The 21,163-nt window shown below is 28.8% G+C and overlaps 1 protein-coding gene across 1 annotated transcript; it reads right to left on the reverse strand.

Moving 5' to 3' along the window:
• Positions 1-7,012: 7,012 nt before the first annotated feature.
• LOC136077017 (uncharacterized) lies at positions 7,013-10,288 on the reverse strand. The gene is made up of 4 exons (XM_065791292.1): positions 10,146-10,288; positions 9,898-10,062; positions 8,153-9,608; positions 7,013-8,035 (listed from the first exon to the last, which is right to left on the reverse strand). The coding sequence occupies exons 3-4, from the start codon at positions 8,644-8,646 to the stop codon at positions 7,135-7,137; spliced, it is 1,395 nt and encodes a 464-aa protein (XP_065647364.1). The 5' UTR covers positions 8,647-9,608; positions 9,898-10,062; positions 10,146-10,288; the 3' UTR covers positions 7,013-7,134.
• Positions 10,289-21,163: the final 10,875 nt, after the last annotated feature.

Consider the following 21,163-nt stretch of genomic DNA (forward strand, 5'->3'; position numbering starts at 1 on the left):
AAAGAATATAACATCTACCCCGCTTACAATGATGTCAGAGATGCAAAATTGAAATGTTATCCTGCAAACATAACAGTGGAGGACTATTCAGCTTCAGTTCCTTTAAAAGATTTAATGACTCATACTTTGCAAAGAATTTGTGCAGTTCAGGAACCTGTGCTAAGGCACTTGATATTGAACGACAAAGCAATAAAAACAATGACACTAACGTGTAAGGCTGGTTTTGATGGTGCTACTGGCCAAAGCATTTATAAACAAGTTTTATCAGAACCCGACATTAACAGAGATTTAAAGCGTGAAGAATCATTATTTATTACTTGTCTTGTCCCATTGGATTTGACTGGATTTATAAACAGCAACGAAAAGGTGCCTATTTGGAGAAATCAAAAGTCGTCCTCCACAGCCTATTGTAGACCCATAAGATTTGCATACAAAATGGAATCCAAGGAATCTGTGATTGAAGAAGATCAGTACATTAAAAGTGAGATAGAAAGCTTGGATATGATTTTATTAGAGGTTTGCGGATCTTCTATTGAAGTGAATTGTATTATTGAACTTACAATGATTGATGGGAAGGTTCAAACAATATTATCTGAAAAAAATAACTCATACCAATGCTGTTCAGTGTGTGGTGTCTCTCCAAAAAATATGAATAGTCTTGATATCCCTAATATAGATTATACTAACAGAGAGTTCAAATATGGTCTTTCCAGTCTTCATGCATAGATTCGATTTTTTGAGATGTTATTGCACATTGCATATAAAAAAGAAACAAGAAAGTGGCAAGCAAGATCTAAAGAACACAAAGAAAAGGCATCTGTAGCTAAACAAAAGATTCAGACTGATTTTATGAACAAAATGGGACTTGTTGTTGATTTCCCTAAAAGTGGTGGTTCTGGAACAAGTAATGATGGCAATACTTCAAGGCGTGCTTTTGCAGCATATGAACAAACAGCTGAAATTCTGGGTATTGACCAAAACCTTATATTCAGATTTTACATTATCTTGGTAACGCTCTCTTCAGGATATGAAATAGACTGCTTAAAGTTCAAGGATTATTGTTTTGACACTTTTAGACTATATGTGTCCCTTTATCCATGGTATTACATGGCTCAATCAGTTCACAAAGTATTGATACATGGACATGACATAATTAAAAGCCTTACATTACCCATCGGACTTATGTCAGAGGAAGCTCAAGAGGCTAGAAATAAAGACTTTAAATCTTATCGCGAAAATTTCAGCCGAAAAACATCCAGAAAAGCAACAAATACTGATCTTATCGATAGACTCCTAGTTTCCAGTGATCCTGTTATTTCATCATTGCGTAAATCAACATCACACCAAACAAATCATAAAGCATTTCCTTCAGATGTTTTACAATTACTTAAACAATCTTCAAACGATATTATTGTTTTATAATTTTTTGATGTAATTTAAAATTGACAATGTTTTCTTGCACTATTTTTTGCTTTTATTATTCCTAAAACATTATTTACATAAATACTCAATTTTTATTCAATATAGGTGGGTCAAAAATCCGATAAGATATTCAAATATCAATTTACCACTTTGTAACTAAGGAAAGTATCCGGTAACTAAGCAATTTAAGTATCCATAACAACTAAATTTAAAAAATTATCACTTTTGTAAGAAGTGTGATCTCATATTGGTACTCATGCCAAATTTAGTGAATATAGCACTTATAAAATATCTGCAGATAACAAAAGTAGGTTGTTGCTAAGCAAAATAAAGGTATCCATAGCAACGAAATAAAAAAATATTACCTTCATAAAAAGCGCAGACATCATATTAGTACTCATACTAATTTTAGTGAATATAGCTCTAATATTAAATTAGTTATGAATTTTGTCCAGTAAAAGTGCATTCTGGCCCACTGTGCGGCGTTTCGTCATGAAAAAATTTGTTTTGAATTTATTTCTTCTTTTCTCAATTTAACCACTTCATCCCAGAGTTTTTTACGCTTTTTTAGTGTTTCCTTTACAAATAAGTCTTGCAAATGAACACACCTGTTCCGCGAAGTTTTTTTGAGTTTTGTAACTTTTTGTCGTTGAAATTTAGAAGTTTGATGATAATCATTCGCTTTTTACCTTTTTTTTTAATGGACCTGACCAGTGTGCCCTTTCGATGATGATATCTTTGCTGATTTTAAGATTATTGGAAAAAATATCCTTAACTATTTTTTCACATTCATCCCATGTTTCGCCTTAATTTTCCTCGACACCATCAATTCTAAGATTGTTTCTTCTTGAACGATTTTCTAGATCTATTAGTTTTTCATTTATTTTATTTTATTTTTTATTTTTTTATTATTATTATTTGCCGTATATTAAAATTTACAATTAAATAAATCGTGTTAATAAATAAAAGAGCTGAAGCAAGCAGAAGACATAAACTGTCTTATCATCGAGCCCCATTTACATGGAAAAAATCGTCAGTTTATATACAAAAATGAAAAGTAGCTAAGTACATGATAAGAATTTTACACACGTTAGTTAAAATATAAATATTAATATAATATAAATATTAGTGTTGAAATATAACGCAATGTATCAAAGATTAACAACAATATACAAGTATTAAAGTTTTTTAACAAAAAATTAAATAAAAATAAAACAGCAACAAAAGGGAAATAATGTCAATAACTATTTTTTTTAGATAATTTATATTATTTATGTATTTATTTCAAAAGTGATATTTTAAATCAAAGTCATTTTGTAATAAGAAACTCTTAAATTCTTTCCTGAATTGTTCCAAAAAGATGTTTTGAATATTTATTTTTTTTTGTAATAAATTTTGAAAAGTGTTTCCATAGAAACGGTCCACGGTATTGGATTTGGTAAGAACTTAGTTTTAAATTAGTTTTTGGTACAATAAAGTTGTTAATTGAAAATTTAGTAGGATACTTGTGCAAGATTTCACTAAAGTAAGAGATAAAACTATAAATAAATGAAAAGTATATTTTTTCAAGGAAGTAGTGTTAACATATGGTTTAGTTTTATATAATATGGAAATATTTATTGAGATTTTTTTTTCTATGTATTTTATATGTGGTTTCCATGACAAATTTTCATCTAGTATTACTCCTAAAAAATTAACGAGTGGTTCCCTTTTAATAAATGTTTTATTGATTAAAAGATTAGGTAATTTTAGAGAAACATCATCACCTTTACTAGGTTTGGAGAATAAAATAAATTTAGTTTTTTCTACATTTAACGAAAGCCTATTACTTGTAAACCACTCGTTTATTTTTAATAGTTCTTCATTATATATATTAAAGAGAACTTTTATGTTTTTGTTGGAATAAAAAAGATTGGAGTCGTCTGCAAACAATATAACATTTAAAATATTTGATGCTAAGTACAAATCATTTATATACAATAAAAATAATAATGGTCCTAAGATTGAACCTTGGGGCACACCACATGTAATGTGTTTTTCTTTTTCAATTTTTTTATAAGTAATACATTGTGACCTGTTCGCCAGGTAATCTTCAAACCAAAGTAAGTTTTTATTTTTTACTCCATAGAGTTTCAGTTTTTTAGTATTTTATGTAATTAAATATTTTATGGTTAACAGTGTCTGAAGGTAAAATATTCATTATTGAATGCATCTGATACATGATTAATCAGTTCGATTACCGCATGGTTAGTTGAATTTTCTTTTTTAAACCCAAATTGTTTACTGTACTGCAAACTGTTTAACACCAAATAGTTATAAAGTCTTTTGTACATAATTCGTTCCAATAATTTTGAGAAGCAACGTAAGACGGAAATAGGTCTGTAGTTTGAAATATTAGTTTCGTCACCAGATTTAAAAATTGGAGTGATTACGGCAACTTTAAGTTTTTTTAGCACAACACCTAGTTTTAATGAAAGGTCAAAAAAACGAAATAATGACGGTTCAATGATATCGAAAACTGACTTAACAACGTTTAACACGTTTTTTTCCTGTTGCTTCATCATTTTGTCTATTTCGTTCTTAAATTCTTTAAACATTTTTTGTATCGTTTTTTTTTACTTGATCCATGGTAATAGCCATAATTAACCAATATATCTTTATTTAAAAATATATATTTATGCATATTTGTTTATTTAAATAATTGCAAACAATTTAAAAAAACAATTTTTTTTTTTTTAATTTTCACAACAACCACGCTGCAGAAACACGTCTACTTGAAGTTCACTTCAAATGTTTGAGCATGATCTTATATTTTTATTGATGATATTGTATTTATGATATTATATTATATGATATACATGAAGTTATATCAATTTAAAAAACAATTTTTTTTTTTAAATTTTCACAACAACCACGCTGCAGAAACACGTCTACTTGAAGTTCACTTCAAATGTTTGAGCATGATCTTATATTTTTATTGATGATATTATATTTATGATATTATATTATATGATATACATGAAGTTATATGAGCCGTAACCACAATTTTGATATTGGGGGGCCAGGGGTTTTTTCGATTAAAAAAATATTGGGGGGGGGGGGGCCTATGGTTCTGCGCTCCCCCCACCCCCCCCCGGCTCTGTATACATACATATGATATACATGATATTATATGATATATATGATATTATATTTATAGTTTTTGATTGTATTTCTGACTCCATATTTTTATTTTCGTTAAAGATTCTTTTATGATTGTCAATGCAATGATTTATTATTTGGTAATCAAGCATTTAATTATAAAAAAGCTTTAAATTATAAAAAATAAATCACCAAGAAGCGGAGGGGCGCTGTAGTAGGATAACCTTACCCAACAAGGGATTACAAAAGCTACACTTCCAAAATAATATCAAAGCAATTTTTCAGATTTTTTAAAATAAGAAAACTCTGAAATAATATTTCAAATTTTCATAGATAATGTAAACGTAGACTGCGTCTACGTTTATATTCTCTTTGAAAATTTAAAAAATTATAATCTATACGAAATATTGTTATTAAAATATTCCATATTTTTTTCTGTAAATTTTAATATATCTCAAAATAACTAATTTTTTTGACTTACGAAGTATTACGTTTTAAACGACGATATATTAATTTTTTGATTTATGAATACAACCCTCTCTGAAACCTTTAACTTCAAAATGCAAGTCTTGACGAATAAGTTAGAGAAACAAGTTGAAACTTTTCGCTTAAAAAACAAGCCCTCTATAGAGTGCTATAGTGGTATACCACTACACCACCAAGTGTTTCTGAACGAATACATTCAATATTTACTGGAGTTTCACCTCAATCAACAACAATGTTTGTGGTTTAAACTAGTTTTAAATGTAAAATAGAGCAACAAAGTATGTCAAAATTATTTCATGATTTGTTTGGCAATTGCGGTCTTTCACTGTTTCACTAATATTATCAAAAAAACAGTTGAACACTTTGATTTATTTTTATTTAACCTTTGGTGACAGAAACTTGACACAAACCATGAGCAATTAAAATGATTGAATTTGTAATCACCTAACTTAACTTTTATTTTGCTGTTATGCTTATAAAGTTTCCTTTCGTTGAATTTATTTTTCAAAAAATAAATTCAGTAAAAGGAACCTTTATAAATACTGTAATAAATACTGTATTTATTCAGATTAGTTAATAAAAAAAGTTGTTGCGAAATGAAACCGGCTTCATAAATTGAACAACTGTACAATTATTGTAATTTTCACCCTAGTGTTAAAACTAAGAACACGTTTGAGTATTTTGTTGCCTTAATTACCCTGAAAGAGTCATCAAACGTTGTATGCTAAAGCGAAAGAACAACTGGATAAAGACTGAGCTGAGACTTTCATCATTTGAGCGACCGTGGTTGCAAAACGAAATAAAATTTCCGAAAGACTACTCAATGGGAAGTGAAATGGACTCAGAAATTGAAAAGAATGTTGGAAATCACCTGGTATTGGTTGGGGCGATGCTAGATGGCTATTTAAAAGAAATAGGAATTGCAATGCTCTCCAAACTCACCAGAAGTCATTTAACAGGTCTTGTTTCAATTAAATTATACATTCCATGGCAAATAATGAGGTTTATGGCAGCTATTTTTGAGAGCTATGGAAGAAGCATAGAGTTACTAACACAAAACTTTCTTTTTTTTAATAGAAAAACAAGATACAGCAGTTCAACTGTTTAATCCATCAAGATTTAATGGAATAAATTACCTTAAAAAAAGAAATTATTCTAAAATAAAAGATCATGGTATATCAAAAACAAAATTATCTTATGTTGGGGAATCAAATGTTGTTGTCAGCATAAATACCCCAATACGTATGAAATACTTTCATAATATAAATCATCTCAAAGTTTCCTATTATATACAAAGATATACTGCTGAAGGCTTTGTTGTTGACACTGCTGTTCAATCTCTTGTCAACTAAGAGTTCAATAATACCTGAATGGTGATTCAAAAACGGTTATTTTCATAGCCACAGAAGCTTTTAAAAGCATTAATAGGCATAAAATAAATAATAATATGAAAATAGCAATTTCAAAATTGTGTGGATGCAAATGTGGATATTGAGGTAATTGTATTTTTATGTGAGAGTAATTTTTTATTTTGATGAGCAAATAAATTTATATAAATTTTATTTTGATGATTAACAAAATAATTTAAAGCAAAAATAAATAAAAATATACTTAACCAATTCTTCGAGGTATAAAATAATGCATTTTTGAATTCTTTTTCTTCTTAACTGGTTAAATGTTCTTATATCATAATATGTTTTTATTAAGATTTGTGGCTATGAAAATAACCGTTTTTATGAAGCATCATTTAAATTTACTAATTATCCTGAAGTGATCCCCTCTTGGTTCTTCTGTTCTTACTTTCTTGAAAATAAAGAGAAAAATAACTTCAAAAAAAAAAAAAACGCAAGCTGAAATTCAGTTCGAGAAATGAATTTACTATGAAAGTTTTACATAAGTTCACATATTCATATATATGTGAACTTGTTTAAAACTTCCATAGAAATAAATAAATAAGTTCATATGTCAATATTAATAATTTTTGAATTTTATAAAATATCAACTAACCAATATGAATAAAATATAGTAAATTTTTTAATTAAAAAACATTATTAACTTAAAAAAACTCTTACATATGATTTATATTTACAACAAGCCCTCTAGACGTCTTATCAAATCTTTTTTTGAACCAATAACACTCTTTTTATGAGCTTTCAGCTCATTTCTAAGCTGGTAAATAGTTAATGCTTGAGGAATAAGTTGAGTAATAACTTGATTGCATTCATTTTTTGCTGTGTGTTTATTCAATGAACATGGATCTGTAAATCTTTTGCTACATATTTTGCATTTAACAGGCTTTATTATGAATAAAATATCTTCTGTCAAATATTTTTTCTGGACACAATCTAAAATTGAAACAGACTCGATGCAAACTAGACATAAAAGCTCAGATTGTAGTGAACGTGAACAGTTACAGCATTCTTTGTCTGTAACAGGTTTACGAGGTTGAAAATGAGATTGATACATGGATGGTATTGGAAAATGATAAGGCAAGTAAAAATTTCGTACATAGCTAGACCGCATCAGTTGATACCATTTACCTCTTTTGTCTTGTTTTGTAGATCTGTTGCTACAAGTTTTTAATTCTTGTTTAATGGATGAATGTTTGAATTCTTTTCCTTGCATAGAAAGAATCCCATAACCAACTCCATAGCCCTTGAAAACTTCTTCCGCATGAAATGGAACAACATAACCAATAGTCCAAACTGTACTGTTGCAGTTTAGAGGGAAAAAAAGCGCAAATAATAAAAAATATCTTTGACAGGCAGTAGTAACACTTTCAACATAATTTTCATCAACAACATCTACAATGTTAATTATACTTCCAACATCTCGAAGTGCAGTAAATATCTGTGCTAGAACTAGTCTTATAACTTTTTCCTGTTCTGATTCTTTATTATGTTTCAAAACATCAACTAAGCGATAACCATATTGGGCAATCGATATCGCTTGTGCACCAATAATCCTGACAGATGGAGTCTTCAATCTTTGAAATGAATAAATATTACAATATGATATTTTGATACAAAAATTATAATAAAAAAACCAATATGCAAAATTACTTATAATAATTTTAAATTTATTTACTATAAATATAACTTACCGATTATCTTCCACAAGGTAATGTTCTTCATAAATTTTACCAATAAAACTTAAGCCAATGCCAAAAATAGAATCAGAAGAATGCTTAGCTGGTGCTTTTAGGATTTTACAAAACTCAACAAATCTGTTTCGTCTTGTTGCTTCAAAATATAATACATTTAGACAATGTATCCAATTGTTTATTTCAAAATGTAGGGGGTCTGGTTTTATTCTGTCAGAAAATATACCAATTCTTGATTCACCTAATTGACGCAACCCATTCTCAGCCATAAAATCCAGAGACTTTTGATGTTTAGCATTTTCTGACAACTCATTTGAAAAACCATTTTGAAACTGTTGTAACATGGTAAGATCATTTTTTCGACAAGTGTTATCAGAAATCTTCCATTTCTTGTCAGAATTTGAATACCCAATTGATCCATCTATAAAAGTAAGTTCACTTTTTGTGAACATTGCAGAAAAGGGATGGGTAGGTAGCATTTGTTGGAAGCACATTTGCTGCCCAACACAACCAGGATGTATCACCAGCAGGAACAAAGAAATATGTTACTTTTTCATTGTTTATATAAAACAGATTACCTTCAATTAACTCCATTTCCTTACTATGCTGTCTCCATAAGTTTGCACATACATCATCTTTTCACCAGCTGTTAACATATGAAGGGGAAAGTGGAATTCACAACTACGAATATGACTTCCATAGTTCCATAATGACATTGTAGCTATAGTCATTGTTTCTTCTTTTGACTCAGGTGCGCTATCATCAGAAAACTCAACAACAAAATGATTTATGTTCCCATTAAACCACCTAAGTTTATCTTTCATTGTTTTTACTTTCAAATTTAGATCAGCAATCATTGTGACTAATGCTGTCACTGTACGCGAAGCACCTTTTTTTATAAAATGAATATCTCCAATATCGTGATTGTTAACAAAAGTTTCAATAGCTCTATCAGAAATACTTGATGTTTTCAATAAAATGTTATACTCTCCGTAAGATATTATATTACTTTCATTATTGTATTCAGTAAAAGAATTATTTTGTATTTTATACAGCATGGTATACTTTCTCCTTGACATATAATTTAAATATTTTGTTAAAACTGCTTTTCGTAAACAAGTGTCACTTTTTATATGAACATCTAATATTTTACCAACAAAATTTTCAAGAAACTTCCCTCTTTTATAAGAAAGTATTAAGTTTTCTATCTCAGATATTATAGCAATACTTCCTAAATAATCCCATGCACCATTAATTGATCCATTTCTTCCACCATGAACATATTCAAGAACATTTTTTGTTTCTTCACGACGTCTATAACGCGTTGAATTTGATGAGTCATTAATCATATCAAAGCTTGTTTAAATACTTTCACATCGCTTCCGTACATGACCTTTTTTATCTAGGAAATGTTTGAGATCTTCAGATTGATCTTCATTGTCTTTTAATTCCTTTCCTAGGTTAGTATTTAAAATAGATATATTGTTCAAAGTATAAATATATATATATAAATATATATATATATATATATATATATATATATATATATATATATATATATATATATATATATATATATATATATATGTATATATATATATATATATATATATATATATATATATATATATATTATATTATATTATATTATATTATATTATTACTATTATAAAGTAATCTATATAAATAAAATAACCTATATATGACATAGTATATCACAAAAAAAAATTTAACGCCTTACTTACTTTCTAAGAGTGTTTTTTTAAGTTTGTTTTTTTTAACATCAACATTTTTTTCTGATGAAATCTTTGAGCAGAGGAGGTTTTCCAAAAACATGAACGGGGTCGATGTTTATCACATGACCCAGAATACAGTTTAATTTAGAGCAGTTCTTTTTCTTTATACATAACCTAAAGATTAGTTTGTATACACATTTATTTCAACAAATAAATAACCAATATATTAAAAAAAAATTATTAAACATAATACATACTTTGCACTAGTTGTTTGTTGATTTGATGCTTGAGCCATTCTCAAAAATTGCATTTAAAAATACTAAACTCTTAGTTATTAAACTATATAGTTTAAATTATGTAAAGTTGAAACTTTGTTAACATTAATTTATTAAACTAGTCTGAAAAAAAAATCAATTTATATATTTAATAGCAAACACAATAATATAAGAAATATATAAAATAATATAAAAAAGATATGCGATTTAAAGTTTTAAGTACTAAAATTTGTTATTTTTTTCTTTGGATAGTTGAACTTTAAAAGATTTGATAAAAAAAAGTTTAAAAGATTTGAGGGAAAAGTTTAAATATCACTATAAAAAGATTTTTTAATAAAAACATATGCAGTTAGAATTTTTATTATAATCTTAATTGTATCATAATTATAATACAATTTTGTTACAGGTATAGTATACAAGTATAAATAAATAAAAATATGTTAAAAAGATATATTGCTAAGCATGCAGCATTTTTCAATTTGTATATTATTCTAAAAATTATATTTTGATTTGTTAAAAAAAATCGTTGTTATTGTTTATATAAAAAGATACGAAAATCCATAATGGGCGCAAAGTTAAATTAACATGAAACACAAATAATGAGAATCAAAATGCATATTCGTAGTAGATAGGCTTTCAACCATTTCCTTAAATACTTAGGGAATAACTTGTATATACTTAAAACTACATTTTGTCTTTACAACTTTTTTATTGCTTTCAAATTGCATATTTTAACATTAAAAGCTCAAAAAATACATGTTTTTTTGACACATTTTCGAAACTTTTAGCTTCTTACTAACATTTTAAAATAAAAGTTGCAAACTCAAAACACGTAACTTTTAAGTTTTTCAACTTTTTCGTTGAAACAATCTCCTCAACGAATACCACTTTTGATTCCAAAATTGATACAGCACAATGGAAAAGTAAAATTTACGCCTAAAAACACTTATTATTTTGTGTTTTTTAATTAAAATGTTTTTTTTTATCTCTTTCCTAAAAATCTTCTAAAAAATCCACAACAAAATACGTTATATTTTTGCATAAATAACGTTTTAAAGTGTACTTGTTTTTACTAAATTCAGGCAAATTTTTGCGGAAAAAGACGTTCTTTTGGACTATGATGTGGGAGATTTTTAACTCAAATTTACCAGCGTGATTAGCTACATATAGAGGCAATTCTACTGATCAAATGAGGGGAGGTGAATCTATAATATGAACCGACTGGTTCCTAAAAAGTAAATAAATAACAAAAAAAGGTCTTCAAATCTAAAATTCACCCGATTGAGTTTTGTCAAATACCCGAATATATTCGTCAAAAAACCGACTATAACTTGAAAATGACCTGCTTTAGGTGTACCCCTCCCCCTCACACACACACCCTCCTTAAAATTGCCCCTGCTACAGACCTAAGATCTGTAGCTATCAATTTATTGTAACAGTATTGCTAGCTACGAAGCTGCTATATACAAAGCCATTGACGAGCCACAAATTTGTCGTTATGTTTTAGTTAGCTACAATGCTACGTTAAATTCTTGTTGTTGCTCGAAACACAGGTTTAATTTCTAATTTTTCAGCCAATTTTTTGGCAGTTAAAATGGTGTTTTTAAATACTGTGTTTATGTATTCTTTGAAGAAAATGTATCATTTTGCAACATTTCTCTGCATTTATCAATATCCAAGATCTGTTGATTGTAGAGATTTACTAACTACATTATTTTGAAAAAGTGTGTCATACCAAACAACCAACAAAACTATAAAACTTAAATCTTTTAACTGTTCTGCTAGAGAAGAAGCATCTTGAGAGACTTAACAGCAGTAGTGATCTCAAACATTACCCTTCATGGCTAATCGCAAGTCCTCCTGCATAGCTGGATCATAATTGGCTAATAGTTGTAATAAGCCCAAAAAATTTTCATTATTTATTGCTTTCAGTTTAAAAAAATGTTATATGCATCAATCTAGACAAACTTTTTTTTATATTGTAGTTTTTTTTCTCATCAAATATTGCTCTTGGCAATCTATTGTTTTTCCTATTTTAATCATAGATCAGTATCAACCCATAAAAGGTGAAACTACATGTGGTTAGTGCTATTCTCATAAATTTTTAACATTTCAGACAAGTGTTTCCAGTTGTTATATCCCACCGATACTAAACTTGACGTTGAGCTACTATCAAATAGTCGGCAACAAAAACAATAAACTCGATCCTTAAGGACAAAGTATATTAACCAACGACGCTGAGTTGTTTTGTTGTTTGCAAGTTTTTTTTGAAATGAGAATTAGAGAAGTGTCGATTTGTATGATACAGATTCTTTAGATAATTATCAATGCGAGTTTGCACTGGGCTACTTGTTTTTACATAATCAATAATTTTATTATTTTGAGTGAGAGGCCAGTTGGCTGGATCCGATATATTTGGTACAAAAGTGTTTACTCATCGTTAATTTGTATTTGTTGCGCATTGCCAATGGAGTCACGAGGAGTGGATAATGTAGTTATAGCATAACCTGTCTCCTCACTTGGGGAACTTCGTACACAATATATTCAACAGCTATCTGATCAACTAATGCATTTGTTTGTATTCTAGATGTAGATACCACATTCAGGCTTTGATTTTTTGTTGTAATACATTTATTTATGTTAATAAACTCCTTTTTCTGTCTTCCGTTTTCTATATTCTGTTGGTTTTTTCATAACCAAGATGGTTTTCTTTTGATAAGATCAACGCGTTCAGACATTTTGGGCTTATTAATTAAGTAGTAATTAATTAAAGTCTGCAACAAAGTAAGTATATCTCTGTAAATCCAAATATTTAAAAAATAAATTAGTTAAAATAAAGATTCATTATTATAACGCTATTTGAGCGAGAGAATATCTTAATTTTCTAAGCAGCTCAACGCCTATTGGGTTATGATTCCTATTAGGGTTGAAAATTTTTTTTTTCCTCAATTTTATTTAAGTTGCCTCAAGACGTCCTTACGGTCTTATCACAGAGCACTGCGGAAGAGCATTTGAAAGAAATTTCACGCCTCCTTCCTTACTAATGTTATAAAACTTGCCCAGAGGTGGCGTTGAACTACCGATCCCTAGTTTATGAGGCAAGCGCGCTAACCACTGCGCTACGGATGCTCAATTAAAATAAACACCAATTTGTAAATTACTTATGTAATAATTGGATAATTATACATGTACAGTGACGGTTCCAGAACTTTTTAGTGATTGAGCTAAATTCAAGACATGGAGCAAACTCCAACCATTTGTATGTTTATACTTATGCCAGATAAAGTGGCTTTGCAAAAAATTGCGATGATTAGAGGCTGGGAACGAAAAAGCACTTTAACATCATCCGGATCTGTCTCACTGCTCATGTAACGGAACTCACAATATTTTAATGTTTCAATTCATTAAGTTTGCTTACATTCGATATTTTTGTAGTGTTTTCTATACATTTTTTAATATGGTTTATTTTGTTAAATAAAAATAAAAAAGTGGTTTGTTTCAATCACTTTTCTGTAATTTTTTGAAAATTTTAATCATTATGTAATTTTGTAATTCTTTAAAATATTATTTAAAACTACTATATTAGTTTTAAATAATTAAAATTAAATTCATTCGCATTTAATTTTAAATACGTCGTAACTTCAGCAACCGTGAATTAGTCATGAATGATAAGTCGTATTTTACTATTATTCTAATACTGGATTTTACTCAGATAATCCAAAAATTTTTAAATTAATATTTTCTTTACCTATCATCGTTTTACTGGAAAACAGTCCCTTGAACTGATTTTGACATTAACATATTTATCCTCTGTTATGGCTAAGACAACTTCATGCAAAGAAGAATAACTTCGTTGTTGTCATGAGTCATTAATAGAAACTTGAGCACAATGGCTGTTAATAAAAATATTAAAAGGGGTTTTTTTATAGCTGTCTATTTCTTGCAATTTGTTTCAGCTTTTTTACATGCAGTTTAAACCGGCAAAACTATTTACCGATTACATATTTGTTGACATTCCAATGGCGATGTATAGAAAAGGCCAATCCCAATAATGGTTAATTAACCGATTATTAAGTTGTTCAAAAGTATAAAGCTACAACATATTTCGAATTAGGATCATTATGATTACAGTACTATCAATAACATGTAATCCATTATAGCCTGCCAAGTGTCCTTTAACGTTCTATGAGTATTAACAGTGTTATGCTCCATATTAAGTAGGATTCACTTAAAATGAACCCCTGCTTTGGGAATATTTTAAATTAAGTAGAAGCTTAAGGTAGTGTCTCGATAAAAATAAACATATTGGACAGATATTAACATTCGGCTACGGTTATGTAAAAGTCATCCTAAAACCCCGGCTGGCGCAGATGTATCCTAAAACCCCGGTTGGCGCAGATGTATGGCGCATCTGTGTTATATTGTTTCTTGCCAAGAATGATCAACACGCTAGATATTCTTGACTCTATTTATAGGTTTTTGTCTCCTTTATTAGCTCTAAAAACTTTTTCTGTTAGAATGAGGATACTTTTTCTGTTAGAATGAGGATACAGCTCCAAAACTTAGATTAATTGTTTTCAGTCTTGAAGGTAGTAAAGATTTCTAAAATTTGTGGTACATCTCATAAAGGCTGGATTCTATTTACAGCCGTAAAAAATAGTAAGAGTATTAACAGTTTTGCGTTTCATATGGATGGTGTCCCTGTTAGTGCTTTTGGTGTGCATTGTTAAAAGCCTCATAAAGAGCCTTTGTATCTTATGTCGATTAGGATGATTCATGAACGATTAGGATGATTCATGAACGATTAGGATGATTCATGAACGATCAAGGATGATTCATTAGGATCGATCATGAACTATAATTGAGTTAAGTTCTTTAATAATTTAAAATATGACTATAAAACTTAAAAATATAAAACTTCAAAAAGTCACTTTTATTGTTTCAATCAATCCATTACAAACATTTGTTGTTTTGAAAGTAATTTTTTGTCCGTTAAATCTGACCTCTTGCAAAATGCAGTTTTTTGTAAAGTTAATTTAAACCTGGCTATTTCATCTATAAATATTAGTTTTGATGGCTATATTATTTAAATTACAAAGACTCTAATGATAGCATGCTTGTTCTGGGAATATACTTACCACAGCCTGTCTTTGACTTTAACTTTCTCGCTTTCTCCTTGTTCAAATTTATGCGGCTCAGATCATGCTACAATCTCACTCTTACATCTTACATTTTCTCACATGCTATGATCTCACTCTCAAATTGTACATATTCTTGTATTTCTTTTACATCATATTCACCGTTTTATCGCACTATACCTTTAAGTTGACTAGAGTTCTTGAAAAACATGAATATATGATACATGGAAGTTTTTACTTCAATTTCAAGTCAAACCTCTACCCCATGATTTTTTTCTCCTTATGAAGTTTTTAAGCGTAATCATTTCTTTCATCTTTTTGGCAAAAACAATACAGACAATGTTTTTGGCAAAATTAACTCAGACAACTAACAGACGTCTTTTTTTACTACTAATGATCGTCTCAATGTTGTTGATATTTTTATATTAATCAATGGAAACACTTATACCAAGTCTTTTACTTTGCATCTTTTTGTATTAGCCTTCACTATCCGTTTCCACTCTTAAAGAAAACATATATAGAATCGATTTAAAATTAAGCAACTGCTAAGGTTGTCTCTCTTTTATTGTGCACACCATTTTACTACTCCTGATTCCATTTTATACTTCTATAAATATTTTATTTTTTCTTTAATGGATTATTGTTGTCGTACTTGGGCTGGTACTTTTAATAATGACTTTTTTCTTTTTGACAAGGTCCAAAAATGCATCGCAAATGTAGTCTTACCTGCACTAGCTACCAAGGCTCTATCCCATGTCTTAAGGTTAAAACTCTTTCTTTTTTCTAAATATACTACTATGGTTGCTTCTCACGCTACCTGTCATATTTTATTCCATAAACCAAAACTTGTTTTGCTTTATATTTTAGTAGATGTTACGATTTTTATGATTATTAAATCATTCTTTTTCTCAAAAGCAAAAAAACAACTTTATCAAGATGTTTAGATTATGATTTAGATTTGTAACCAAAAAATTCTCAAGAAAAGGTTTATTCAGCAAATTATCTCCTTAATTTAGGATAAATAGTTTACAAAAAAGCAATTGGTTAGAAAATCGGAAAACAAATGAAAAATTGGTCGATGGCGATGACATTTGTGCAAAATGTGGCCTATTAAACTAATACTGATTAATCAGTACATCACTGCCTATTAGCTTAAAGTTGCAATAAGAATGTTGTTGAGCGAATGTTGCAAGTGACTGAACAATATTTCGTAACGCAAAAATTGAATGAAGATGAAATTTGAAACAACAATCCTGATTAAGAGTCGTAAAAGATATGGGTCTAAAAAATTAAAGAACGTACTTTAATTTGGTGTTGAAGTTTAAAGAATTACACTTAAAACGTTAATATTCCCAATAATTTTAAAATGTACTTAAAAACACTGTTTATTCTCCTTGGTTTTAATTGTTGTTGTTATTAAAGCATAGTCAAAACAGTTTTTTAAGAACAGTATTTTATGAATATGATAAATGTTTATATTATTCTTCACCAAATTTAAATCGATTGAATTTTGTTCAAATTAACATCGGCGATTTCTGAAAGCGTTTTGTTTACAATGTTTATCACAATGTATATAGTCCTTCCAATCAAAAAATTTTTATTGAGTGTTTATGCAAGGCCTAGGCCCACTCATATGACAATACAATATATTGAATTGTCACATAAGCGGGTCTAGATATATTAACGTAGTATCGTAGAACATAGTATACATATTTATGACGTTACTATAGTAACGTCATAAATATGTACATGATATTTATTTTCGCCTTATCAATCACAAATATCAAACAAAATACTCTATCAAGAACTACTATATTCCGAAAACCACTTTAAGACAATCTAAATTCTCAATATCCAGCAGAGGACCCCAATTGTGGAACTCATTTCTAACAAACAAAATAAAAACTATAAACTCATTCCAACATTTTAAATGCGTTGTAAAACAACAGCTACTAGACCTCAACATTAATGAAACAATCTCTTATTTTTAAAATTTTTCCTTTTTCATTTTAAATCTTCAAATTTTCTTGAAATTCTATTTTATTACTTACTTGGTTATTTAATGATGTTCATTGTAAAAAAAAATAAAAAATAAAAAAAAAAATAAAAAAAATAAAAAAATAAAAAAAAAAATTTATATGTATTATAAATATTTTATTATATTTGTATTTGGTTTATATTTTTGTTATATTTTGTCAACGACAAAAATGGGGCAAGATGATAAGACTATTGTCTTCTACTGCTCCAGTCATATATTTCACGGTAAAGTGTTGTACAAACTTATATTAATAATGACGAATATATATATAAAAAAAAAAAAAAAAAAAAAAAAAAAAAAAAAAAAAAAAAATTTATGAGGTTATTATAGTAACGTCATAAATATCATATCATAAACAAGCATATGATATTTATGACGTTACTATAGTAACCTCATAATTATATACTTTGTTTTGTTTGTCAAGGTTATACTGATTAAGCGTGGATTTCATAAATGCGAGTCTACATACATGCGAGTTGGCATAGAAACAGTTGCAAAAACTGGCGAAAGCGCAGAATTTACAAACTCTGATATAAGTGTGATGTTCTTGCATGAAAATATGACTTTTAAAACAATAACATTCTTAAACATTAATTAGTCTTTGAGAAGTTTTTACTTTTTCTTTGTATGTATTAATTTTACAGAAATAAAGTGATAAGTATAAATAACATAATATAATTAAATAATGTTTTGATAAGTTACATTTAGTAAAAAAAAACAATTCTAAACAAAAACTTCTAAGGGATCGTCCATAAATTACACTACGCTAAATTTGGATCATAAGCTCTTTTACGCGGCGAATTTAATTAAACTTAATTGGCTGTTTTGATTTTTTATATGACTTGAGACTCTGCGAGGGAAAACTTATAACTTTTTTTGTTTTGTTTATTGGTGAAATTTAGCGTTGGGTAATTTATGGACAATCCCTAAATTCTTTCGTACCTGTTAATGAGAAATCGGTTAAATACATTTAAAATTATATTTGGTTTCTTTAAAAAATTAGAAACATGATTTTGTTCAACCTTTACCGGAATCACTATCAATTCAGGTCTAAATATAACAATTGAAAACTAATTTATTAGCACAGCTAATGACGGTTTTATAAAAAGAAAACTTTAGGGACTATAAAAAAAAATTAACCTGTAATTCCACTAAAAACGGTTATTTTGTGTAATTGTAAAATACGTTTCAAATGGGGAGAACCGCATTTAAAAAAGCACAATTGGTACAATTGTACCGGGTGGCAAACTTTTAGAGAAAGGAAGGAGACGGCTATAGTTTTGATAAGCGTTAGTAAAGAGGTTAATTAAATTCTGAAAATCATGATGGAAAGAAAACCAAATAGCTTAATCACTTAAACCTTTTTTAAGCGCGTTATGTTTAACCTTTAAAAATTACGCTGTATTGGCAAGTTATAATCACTTTTCATTGTTTGTATCATTCAGTCACCATAGATTATTTAGTTGTTTCTACCATTATTTTACCACGCGATAAATGATTCTATTTATAACACAGACACGATGTTGAATTATTGATCACACTATTGTAATATTATTTATTAATAATAATACATTCATTTCTAATTTTTCTAATCTCTTCTTTTAATGAATGTCTTCATTTTAGAGGCCATTTAAAAGCATTGGTACCGATGCTCTCAAAACAATTCAACATATGTATACGTTTATAAAACAAAATAATTTTATAAGTATGTTTTCCATATGTTCCATATGTAGATATTGCACTAAGAATTTTTTTAAGTACAAAAACGTTTTTTTTTTTCCAACATTGAAAAGAATTGAATTCTACCTGAGATCTTGTTCTGAAGAAGAAAGACTTCATAGCTTAGCATGAGCATAGAAGCAGATATAACATCCAAAATACAGATTACAACGATATAATCGAAGAGCTTTCTCACAAATACTCAAGCTTATCTCCCTAAAATACGCCTTAGTAGAAGAGACTCACAACGATTTAAATTGTACCGGACGCCAAAATCTTAAATGCAGCCATGCAAATCGGGCTTTGGAATAAGAATAATTAATTGTCTTCTTTTTGTTCAAGCAATTTATTTTTGCTAAACATGTAACAAGTCGACGCGCAATTACTCAATAGCCAACGTTTACGGCACGCGTTATCCACTCGAAAAGACAAACGAGACCTTGGTGTGATAGTCTCCAAACACCTTAACGTCAGACCAGATGTAGAGTCAGCTGCATCAATTGCGAATAGAGTATTAGGGCGACTTAAAAAACATTTCAGAGTCGCATTTTTTATTTATGGCGCACATTGTATCTTATTTACATTCTCCCCCACCTCGAGTTTGCTGCTCAGGTCCAACATTTTTAATTTTGTTATTTAGGTGCCCCAAAAAGACCTAACGGTCTTGTCACAGAGCACTGTGGAAGTGCATTTAAATAGGAAGTTCACTTCTCCTTCCTTACCGTGACGCAAAAATATATCCAGAATGCGTTTCGAACCTCGATCTCCTGCATCTAAAGCAAGCGCTCTAACCACTACGCCGCGGCAACAAAAACAATATTATCTATTAAACACCTGTCCTATGAAAATCGACAACAGCTCGGTCTTACAACATTTGAAGAACCCCGTAAAAGAGCAGACCTAATCGAACAATTTAAAATCACGCGTCAACTCGAACTTGTCAGTTTTTTGTCTCGCAAAAACTTTTAAACAGTAAAGCCAAGTAAAATATGAGAGGGCATTATCAAAAACTAGAACGTCAGCTTGTATGAAATTGTAAAGAACAACTTTTTTTCAAATAGAGTTGTTGTCCTATGGAAAGCACTTTCCCAAGCAGCAGTGAACGCTCCATCAATCAGTGCTTTCAAAAACAGCATAACAAAGCAACTTTTAGAGACACAATTGCTGCTTTGTCTGTAGCTTCTGTGCATTTTTTTCATCAACATAGAGGGGCCTGGCGTAGCATCTCTTCATCAAACTATAAACAGATTTATTGTTTTTTTTTTTCTTTATCACTGAATAATAGTAATAAAAAAAAATAAAAAATGTGTACATTGTTTTTGTTAAATATTTGTACATTCTATATATTCTTAAACGGCGAAATAAAGATCAAGAATGTAAAGAAAAGTTAAATACAAATAGACATTTTTAGTAAATCGCGTTATCACTGAGCATTTGTAAACGATTTGAATATATAATCAAATATAATACACAATTATTGAATCGAATCGCGACGTCATGTTGGAACGCAGAAAATGTTGGTTAATGCTGTGAGACTTTCTTAACAATCTGTTTTGCTTTGTTTATCATTGGTCATATATGTGACCACACATAGCTGATTAAAAAAAATGAAAAAAGTTATCGGAGCTTAATCATTGTAAAAGTGTATATAAAACTATAATTTTATACACCATTTTTGAGTTGCAAATAAAAGTTTATTGACTATTCTACTTAAGTTGTAGTAAAATTTAGTTGCGCATTAAACAAAATGGTTTTAAAAGTGGCAAATAAATCAACGTTTGATGCTATAATCAAAGGTAATCAACGGGTTGCTGTTGATTTTACCGCATCTTGGTGCGGACCATGTCAATACTTATTAACGCTTCACAGATTTTAATGCAGTGAATAAATTTTCTTAGAAGTTTTAACTTATTTTGATTAAAATAATTTATGGTTTTAGGATTTATCTACCTTACTGGTTTTTGCAGTTGCATTTTTAAAGATAACGGAATTCTATAATAAAGTCTATATAAAATAGGCTGGGTACTATATAGTGTTTACATAAGTAAAAGTTAAAAAAATGTATATACTTATATCTTATTAAATAATAATTACTTATTATAAAA

Source organism: Hydra vulgaris, chromosome 02 (assembly GCF_038396675.1).
Source record: "Hydra vulgaris chromosome 02, alternate assembly HydraT2T_AEP".
Classification (NCBI taxonomy): Eukaryota; Metazoa; Cnidaria; class Hydrozoa; order Anthoathecata; family Hydridae; genus Hydra; species Hydra vulgaris.

Coding starts and splice junctions, on each gene's coding strand:
- LOC136077017 (XM_065791292.1), bottom strand. CDS start 8,646: ATGTGCTTCCAACAAATGCTACCTACCCATCCCTTTTCTGCAATGTTC. Junction 8,036..8,152: donor TACCTTGTGGAAGATAATCG/GTAAGTTATATT, acceptor TTCATTTCAAAG/ATTGAAGACTCCATCTGTCA.